Source organism: Moesziomyces antarcticus (genome assembly GCF_000747765.1).
Source record: "Moesziomyces antarcticus DNA, scaffold: scaffold_v10015, strain JCM 10317, whole genome shotgun sequence".
Classification (NCBI taxonomy): Eukaryota; Fungi; Basidiomycota; class Ustilaginomycetes; order Ustilaginales; family Ustilaginaceae; genus Moesziomyces; species Moesziomyces antarcticus.
The window spans coordinates 278,762-288,191 of record NW_014638995.1 but is presented as its reverse complement, the minus strand read 5'-3'; the positions used below and the strand labels follow the sequence as shown (position 1 = coordinate 288,191).

Sequence of the window (9,430 nt, the reverse complement as noted above, 5' to 3'; positions counted from 1 at the left end):
GGTTGTGAAGGTTCGAGGAATTCGGAGAAGAGGAAGGGAGGCGGTTTTTTGTTGTGGGGGGGCCTTTGATTGTGGCTCGGCTTGGAGTCTCTGCGCTCGCACGATGCGGTAAGTTGTCCGCGTACACGCACTGCGTGAGCCTCGTTCAAGCACGTGCATGTCTTTGAATCTCGGAACCACGTGTGGCCTATTGAGCCGGTGGGTAGTTCGACGAGCCGTAGCAAGAGATCAAGATCATCTGACCGACCGCGTGCGGGGGGGAGGGGGGGAAGAAAGATACACGGCTCAAGATCGAATTTGGACGCATCCATGCTGGTAAGGCCCAGGGATACTGTGCTAGGCCGTCTTCTTTACGCAAACAGGAAGGAGCCACGTTGATGGTACACACCACACAACCGCTTGCCCTTTTTCGCACCCAACAGAGTCAGCGAGCACGAAAAACCGCAAGCTCAAAGCCTCGAAGCCTGCTCTTGTGATCACAACTCCATCTCGCACTCCCATCGCACAACGCACAAAGCACAACGCACAACGCACACAATGTCAGACCCAAGATTCGCAGCACGTGTTGGAAATGGCAACAGTGTCGATCCGAGTCAGAAAGGATTTGCGAGGCTACTTTGCGGTCTTCTGCCTCTTTGCAGCGCTTTGGGCCTTCATTCCCTGCACACGATAGATCTCCTTCATCTCTGCCTTCCTCTTCTGAGCCTTGATTTCGTCGTCCTTTTGGTTGATCTTGATGCGTTCCTGTCGCTTTTCGAGGTTCTTCTTCCTGCGCTTGTCCTCCTTCTCCCTCTGCACCGTCTTCATCTGTTGCAGCAACGCCAGCGCCTTTTTCTCGTCGCCCTCCAACACCACCGCCCTCTTGGCCAAATATCCCTGGTTCGTCGATGCCTTCATCTGCTTCGGTTTCGACTTGAACGGCAACTCCGCTTGCAAGGCTCGAGGAACTCGGAGCGGATTGAACTTTCGTTCGGTCCGTTCAATGTCGCGGTAGGACGAGTTGATGTGATTCGGCGCCTTGAGTTGTCGCTCCTTTCGAACCGCACCCGTCAACCTCATCCCCTGCCAGCCCCGGTTGCCAGAGAGCAGCAGAGACGTGACCGGGTTGTAGAACTTGCGTGGTTGGATCGTGTACCAAGCACGCAGGAAGATGATATCGCTCATCAGGATCTTGTCCTCGAACGTCGCCCTAAACTGGCCCTCGGGCTTGGACAGCGCCTTCTTGATCTGTCCTCGAATACCCGAAACCGTCTTGATGTGTGCGCCTTCAAACTTGGCCACTTCGAGTGCAGAGCTAAACATGTCGCGCACAAACGCCGTATTCTTGTAGATCTTGGCCGGCGTGCCCGTGAGCTTGAGCTTCTTGACGATCTTTTGCGACCCCGCATCCACATCCAGTACAACTCCAGTGGCGCTAACCCGGAACGAAGGCGTACTGGTAGAAAGAGTGTTAAACGCACAGAAACCCGTGTTGGGCGCCGAGATGGGACCGTAGAACGATGCCAAACAATGCATGTGCTCGGGAGTGTACTTGAGCATTCGGTTGCGCGTACCGTCGTCCAACGAGTAGACGGGGATCGACTGGAACCTCCGCCAGCCCAGCGAAAAGATGAGCGGATCGTTGGTCTTGAGGATCTTCTGATGCCATCTGTGTCGCTTGATGCGCACCTGGATGAATCCGAAACTCTCCTCGCTCGCCAACAGGCCGCCGACGAGGAGCGGGTAGGCGGGATCAAAGTGGTCCACCAGCTCGTGTGCAACCTTACTCAGCTCAATGCGAACGTATGCACCAGGAGCATAGCCGACCACTTGGTGACGAAGGTCCTCGTCGACCGTTTCGAACTCGGCCTTGTTGAGTGCAGCCTGTGCGGCAAGCGCGTCCTTCTGCTCGTCGTACCAGTCCTGCTTGGTGTCGGCGTCGGGATCGTCGTACTGCTCGTCGAACCGACGCTTGAGCGCCTCCTTCTTCGCCGCCAGCGCCTTGGCCCGAGCATCTTCCGTATCATCCTCCTCAGCGCCCTCCTGAGCCTCGGCTTCGGATTCAGAACCATCGTCGGCGACGGGGGCAGCTTCGACGCGCGAACCGTCCTTGCGCTCTTCGAGATCGGGCTCGTCGCCCGTGATGAAGAAGCGGCGGATCGAGTCGAGCACGCGCTCGTGTGCCCAATGGTCCAGTTCGTGCGAGCGCACCACCGCACGTGCCTGGTCCGGCACGTCCTGGTACTCTTCATCACCAGCCTTGGCGCCCTGAGCTGCGCGCGATCCATCGGCAGGACGGAAGAAATCCTCCTCGTCCGCTTCGGCCATCTGGCGGATATCCTCCTCCGCATCGTCCGAGTCGTGCACGTCGCCCGATGCAATCTGCTCCGGCGTCGCGTCCGTCTCATAGATCAACCGCGTCAGGTCGATCGGTTTGCGCCTCTTGTTGGCAAGCACCGTGGCCTCGGCTCGTGCGGCTAGGTCGCGCTTCCATGGCGCCACCTCGTCGTCGTCGGAGTCAAGGTCGTCGGCATCACCGTCGGAGGGTGCATCATCGTCGTCGTCGTTGTCGGTGCCGAGTCCCATGTCGGAATCGCTATCGGCAAATGGGATGTCTTTGGACGTGCCTTCTTCGTCTCCCTCGACGGCTCGACGGGAGAATGCGCGGCGGCGGTATCCCTCCTCGTCCTCGTCGGCATCGTCGTCGAGGTCCGCGTCGCTGTCTACATCGTCGTGCTCGTCATCGTCTTCAACGTCGTCGTCCATGGGTACGTCGTCGAACGCGGCGCGACGAACACGCTTGCCCTTGGCGGGAGGCGGGTAGTCGAGCGTATCCTCGTCATCGTGCTCGGCGCTCGACGCAATGTCGCCCGTGCGCAGTCCGGAGGTGTCCGAGTCGAACAGTCGCAGCTCGCTCTGTGCCGCAAGGGTATCCAGCGTGGTGTGGGCATCCTGCAGATCCATGACCATCTTTTCGCCCTCGCCTGCCGCCGCGTGGTTGTCGCCGTTCTTGGTGAAGCTGCCGGGGACGTTGATGTAGACGGCGTCCTTGTCGAACATGACGCCGCCGACGTCGCTCATGGGAGCATGGATGAGCTTTGCCTTGTCCGAGAGCTTCCTGCGCTTCTCGGAGTCGTTGGTGGGGAGTGGACAGGGGTCGTTGAGCTTCTCGATGGATGTGATGGAGAGGTCGCCTGCGCCGGGGATGTGGACGCGCTGCGAGGGGCGCAGATGGGTGCCGCGCAGGTAGCCGTACACGGTGATGGTGCGATCGCCCTTGGGATTGGCGCGGATCTCTTCGCGCGGTGTGAGGTCCTCCATGCGGTCTGCAAGCACGTACGGGTGGGCGTTGCGGAAGATGAGCGGACGGAACTTCATGACGCCGATGAAGCGCGAGAGGTTCTGAATCTCGGTGTCGGGGTATCGACCGTTGATGATGCCGGAGAGGTAGAAGAGCTTTGCGCCGTCGTAGATCTCGGTCCAGAAACGCTGCTTGAGCCTCTTTTTTGTGGCCTTGAGCGTCTTTGCCTTTTTGATGAGGTCGAGGTGGGTGAGGACGCCGATGACCTTGGGGAAGCCGTGCGACTGGAGGACGTTGAGGAACTCCATGGTCTCCATTTCGAAACCGAACGAGCCGTCGATCATGAGCAGCACGAGATCGGCCACCTTGCCGACGTCGATCATCGAGTTGATGTCGTTGTTGCACTCGATGAACGTCACCCTGCGCTTCTTGCCCGTGACGACGGTGACGGGGCCCTTGATCTCTGCGAGCGTATGTTTTGTGTATCTGCGGATGAGGGAGCGCATGAGCGTTGTCTTGCCGACACCTTCTGGGCCGACGACGGCGACGATGATGGGCGGTGGCTCGTCTGCGGGTGTCCTGTCGGCGAGAGGCACATGGAGACGCTTCTGGTCCTTTTCGGCGTTGCGCAGGATCTGCTTCTGAGCGACGTTGAGGTTGGCGGAGATGAAAGCCTTGGGGTTGAAGCCGTTGGCATGCTTGGCTTTTCCCTTCTCGGCCTTACCGCCCGTCTTTGCCTTGCGATGGGCCTTGTTGGCCTGCTGAGCGTCGGCCATGGCTGCGAGCAGCGGCGGCGAGCTGCGTCAAGGTGTAGCAGCGAGGATGTGCGAGTTGCGAGTCTGCTCTAGCGCCCTGCCTGGCTGCGACGAGTTAGTAGATTGCAGGTGATGGCGCGAGACTCTGTGGTGGAAGGAGCGAGAGTGGGTGTGGGTGTGGGTGTGGTTGGAGAGCGCGGAGGCTGAGTTGGAGGAGGTTGCCGTGGCTGCCACCAAAAGAAACCTCGAAAGGGTCTTTCTTTTGCTGCTGCTGCTGCTGCTTCTGCTGCTGCACTCGAGTTTCTCGAAAAAATTTCCGGCGCGAGTGGAGCACGCTCACTTTAGCTCTTATAGAGCCTTACATAAGCAGAGATCTTGGTAACGCAAAAAGAAAACGAATGCTCCTTACCTGGGTCGAACAGGTGACCTCCCGATACCGTATGTCCACTGCAGGCAGTGGCGACTGGTGAAACTGAATTCTTCAGTCGGACGCTCGTACCAACTGAGCTAAAGAAGCTCGTTGCGGGAGACGGCCAAACGTTGCAATTATGAATCCTGCGCTCTCATCACCGGGATCGTCTCTACTCTCTTGCCGACAAGTTGCTCCATTGTTGTTGGATGGTGTTCTGTGATGGTGTTGGGTTGCTTGCAGGGATGAATGAGCCATCGTCTGAGTGTGGCAACGGAAACGAGGCTGTGGGCTAAGCAAAGGGGTCCCAGCGGCTGAGAGTGACGAGTAAGTTGGCGGCAGCAGAAGGCGAGATTGGCACGCGCGACCGAAGTGGCGTGACATTTTGGATAGGCAGCGAGGCGTGGCATTGGAAATTTTAAGGCTCACCCGCCAAGCCGGACGACGCTCTGAGCTCGATCCTCGTTGTGGGCGGTCCTTGCTTTGATCTGGATTGCGGTGTGGCATTGCAGTACAGCCAGCAAGAGCCAAGACAGCTCAGAAAAGATTGCGGCAGTGCCGAAGAGCAGCAACAGCAGATGCAGGGTTCTGAGCTGATTGCACGTCCGGCCATGCCGAAAAGAATCCCACAGAGAGGCGCGGCTGCTCCACACTCGAAATCGTACGATGGCGGCCCTTTACGCCTCCGCCGCTGCTGCTGCTGCTGCTGCCACGCTCTGCTGAGGCGCCTGTCAGGCGGTTGCCGTGCGGCATTCGACGCGGCGCTGCTGCTCGAAGCTCTCTCTCTCCTCGTCACAGTCACAGCCACTACTCTCTCTCTCTCTCTCTCTCTTTCAGACACGCTCGCTAGCCATCCGCTCTTTCTGCCACATCCACTACGCCGCACACTTGAACCGCTTCGACTCGCAGGCGCCGCATCATCCAACCTCGCTAGCACTTGCCATCCGTCCTCTCCGCCATCCAGCACAGCAGAGATCGACTTCCAACTCGATCCCGGTGTCCACTCCTTTGCCTTCACACTCTCGCTCTCCTCTCTTCACTGCACACCATCTCAACCAGCAAAAGGAGCATCACAAAGAACCGCGTCCCTCTTCTATAATACTTGGACAAAAGCGACATGTTCTGCGCCTCGATGAGCACCGGCGCTCCACCACCCGGCAGTCCGAGAAAGCAGGAGCAGCATCTCTACCAGTCTGCCACTCCTCTTGACACCCGCTCGCAGCTTCTGCAACCTCCTCTTCCGCACCACGACTCCATGTCCGCCTTCCAGCACATGCTGCCCACCATCGTCGCTTCCAAGCAGCAATCCGATATGGTCCTCGACAACCAGCCGTCGGGCCCCTGGTCCAGCGACGACTACGACTCCATGATGCGCTCCATCCTCGACGCAACCCTCCCCTCTGACCACTTTGTCGATCTCGAGGCTCCACCCTCGCTCGCCTCCTTCTCTGCTTCCTATGCCGGCTCCTTCGTCTCGGGTTCCAGCGACAGCGGCGCAAGCCCCAACAGCATCAACGACCTCATCTACGGTGCATCCAATTTCCCTACCCCGCCCGATTCGGACCTCGGCTCCAATCCTCGCAACCTTTCCTTCTCCGTGGCCTCCCAAGCTGGAACCGCATTCAGCCCCGACGGTAGCCTCGACCTCTCCAACGCCTCGTATCCTCAATCCTACGCAGGCTCCGACACCACCTCCCCCTTCGCGCACAACTTTGCCGTCCAGGCAACCTCGTCCACTTCGCCCTTCGGCTTGCACACCGTTCAGCTCCCACCCGCCTCCATCCCGCCCAACAACGCACACGCACAGTCATGGAACCCAAACTTCCTCGCGCCTGCCACCGCAAACAACCTACACCCTCCGACAGTGTCCGAGCCGTACAGCGAGACCACCGCGACATCTGTCGAACCAATCCACAACCACACCACCACCCTCGTCGGCACCAAACGTGGAGCAGATGCACCCGAGTCGGACGCTGCACTCGCGCAAACTTCTTCATCAACAATCGCAAGGAAGAACTCCAAAGCTGCACCGCCACAACCGGATCCTGACTCCGCCACACGCAAGCCCAAAAAGGCAAAGTCAACCTCGGCACCATCCGAGTCCAAACCATCGGCCAAAGTGGCAGCGCCAGCGCCAGCGCCACCAACCATCAACCACATGAGCAGCAAGCTGCCCCACATGGAAGTCGGAAGTAACGCCACCGCCCTCGCCGCCATCCAAAGGCTCAAAGCAAAGCGACTACAAGAAAGCCAGGCCGCAGCGAACGCTGCCAGTGCCCTCGCCTCCACGCAGGCTACATCCCAAACATCAGCTTCCGCCACCTCCGCCGACAAACAGCACCTCGACCCCGCCACCCGCCAGCAGAAAAAGGTTGCACACAACGCCATCGAGCGCAGATATCGCAACAACATCAACGACCGCATCGCCGCCCTTCGTCGCGCCGTACCTGCGCTCCGCGAGATTCGCCCACGCAAGACCCCCTCCGGTCGTCGCAGTCGCAAGGCGCAGCAGGAGGAAGACCTCGTCGATGGCGTCCCCGCCGCCACCAAGCTCAACAAGGCCACCATCCTCGGCAAGGCCACAGACTACATCAAGTACCTGAAGTCCAGAGAGTTGCGCCTCACCAGCGAGGTCGCCGGCCTCCGCGAACTCGTCCGCAGTCTCGAGGGAGGCGAGGAGCTCCTCGAACTCTGGGAGGCAGAGATGGACAAGGTCGTCGCAGAGCAGGAGGCCTTCGCAGCAGCCGCAGCCGCCATGGAAGACGAGGAGGCCCAGGACGAGGCCGACGCCTCCCTCAACGCCGGCGCCGATGACGACGACGATGACGACGAGGCTGACGAAGACGACGATGAAGCCGACACGGGCGAAAGCTCCTACAACAGCGCCTCGTCCTCCTCCCCCCCTTCAGCCAGAAGTCGCACCGGATCCAAGGCCGGCCGGGGCCGTCGTTCCGGCATCGCCGCCACCCTCTCCTCCGTCGCCTCCTCGCGCTACATGCTCGCCACCTTCCTCGGCATCAGCTTCATCGGCTCTGGTGCCGAATTTGCCCTCGATGCATCTGCCTCGGACGCATCCGAAGCCGTCGCCCGCCCCGCTCCCGCAAAGCTCATGGTGGGCGCAGGTCGTCAGCTGCTCAAGCGCTCCGCAGGATACGTGGCCCCTTCCTTGTCCATCGCCCAGGATCCGCACGCCTTTGACAGCGTTCCCTCGCACGCACTTGCCTTCGAGGTGCTGCGCATCGTATCCTTCGCTTTCCTCTTCCTCTTCCTCGTCTGGCCCATCTTTTCCCGTTTCCTCCCAAAGGCACGCTCGTCTTCAGTCGATGCGTCTGTCAGCTCCGACGGTGCATCATCCGTGGATTCTGCCGAGTCGAGCCGCAAGCTGCGCATGTCGTTGACCAAGGGCGACATCGGCGTCGCTGCCTTCGACTCGGCCACTCGCTCCAACGTCTCAGCCCCCCTCTCTGCTCCCATGGCTCTTCCTTCGGTCCTCGGGTCCAGCTTGCATCTCGTCCTCGGCCGCAACTCTCGTCTTCACAGATTCGTGCCGATCAAGCACATGTCAAGCGACGAGGCTGGCGCGCTGTGCCGCCTACTCGAGGTGGAGACGCTGTGCGAAGCCAAAGCTCAGACTTCTTCGCTCCTTCGTCTGCACACCGCACTTCGCCTCGCCAACAGTCAATACATTCGCGGCTCGTCCCATGCCGCCTCGCGAGACCCCGCTTCGGTGCGACCTCGACTGCTGGCTACGCTCGCGCTCGCGTTTGCACGCCTCGGCGACGGTGTCAACTCGGCCCAGGACTTTGCCGACTCGCTCTGGATCGAGGCACGCTCGTGTCTTCGTGCGGCCGACGCCGAGAGCTCGACGCCCTCTGCGCTTCACAAGGACGACGGCCTGGCTCAGGTCGAGAGTGCGTCGTGGCTCTCGTCAGTGCTGTCGCTCGATCTGGACACTGCGCTCGACATGCTCGCGACCGCGTCTGCATCCAGCGACCTGCGCGACTACGAGTACTCGGCAGTGCTCGGTATTGCCGACGTGCACTACTGCGCGCGCCTAACCGCGGTGTGGAACCGTCTGCTGGCCAGCGTGGTGCGCGCTTCGTGCCCTTCGTCGTCGGTGGCTCCGTCCAAGCTCGTGCACGGCTTCGTATCGATGCAGTCCAAGCAGAGGCTCGAGCTGGACGTGGTGCACGATGCCGAGACTCGTCGCGAACTGCATGCCGAGATAACGATGCTCGCACGCACTGCGCCACCCACGCCACGCGCATGGCAAATGGCACAGGTGACGCTGGCAACGTGGTCGGCGGTGCTGGGCAACCTCGGTGTCGCACGCCACGTCGCCTCGATGCTGCGCGACCAGCCTTTGTCCACGCAGAGCGAGCTGGCGAGCGTCGCGGCGCTGTACGCCTTTGTCGATGCCAACGCCGCTCCGGAGCCAGCGACCACGCCGGCGCCGCGCAACGAGGTGGATGCGCGCGCCGTGCTCCTGCTCGCCTGGCTCAGCTTCCTGCGCATGTTTGCCGACGCGCGCACCGACGTCAAGCGCGTGCATGCCACCACGCTGCACGTGCGCAAGCTCGTCTCGGCTGCGGCACCGGCTGCGGCGCTAGACGAGGCGAGCGCGCACGAGCTCGACGAGCTCGACGCGGGCCTCGACACGATCACCGAGCTGTGCACCGCGCTGGGCCGCGCGATCAACCGCCTCCCGTCCTCGGCCACCAGCGCGTCCACTGCGCCGCTCAAGGCGCTCGTCGACGCCGCCGCCGCCGCGGACGACGATCGCGACTCGGGCATCGAGCTGTAGTCCGCCCTCTACTTCCTTTGACCATTTCATCTGCGCCCCGTGATAATCCAGCTCGTCCTTGCTCTCTACAAAGAAGGATACGCATGGTGTGGGAGTTGAGATTCTAAGACGTGTGTGTGTATGTGTGTGTGGTGCAGATTGAGGGCGGGGGAAAAGATTGAACTGGACGATGAGATAAGACT

At 60.8% G+C, this 9,430-nt stretch overlaps 2 protein-coding genes and 1 non-coding gene across 3 annotated transcripts; 1 reads left to right on the top strand and 2 right to left on the bottom strand.

Moving 5' to 3' along the window:
• Window positions 1-612: 612 nt before the first annotated feature.
• PAN0_015c5129 (GTP binding protein) lies at window positions 613-4,056 on the bottom strand (the record flags this gene model as incomplete). Its single annotated transcript, XM_014799439.1, has 1 exon — window positions 613-4,056. One exon carries the CDS (start codon window positions 4,054-4,056, stop codon window positions 613-615), a length of 3,444 nt encoding a protein of 1,147 aa, XP_014654925.1.
• A 378-nt stretch (window positions 4,057-4,434) lies between these two features.
• Window positions 4,435-4,552, bottom strand: PAN0_t015c0004. Its single transcript has 2 exons — window positions 4,515-4,552; window positions 4,435-4,470 (listed from the first exon to the last, which is right to left on the bottom strand). It is a non-coding gene; the product is annotated as a tRNA-Phe (tRNA).
• Window positions 4,553-5,576: 1,024 nt separating this feature from the next.
• PAN0_015d5128 (uncharacterized protein) lies at window positions 5,577-9,248 on the top strand (the record flags this gene model as incomplete). Its single annotated transcript, XM_014799438.1, has 1 exon — window positions 5,577-9,248. The coding sequence occupies one exon, from the start codon at window positions 5,577-5,579 to the stop codon at window positions 9,246-9,248; it is 3,672 nt and encodes a 1,223-aa protein (XP_014654924.1).
• Window positions 9,249-9,430: the final 182 nt, after the last annotated feature.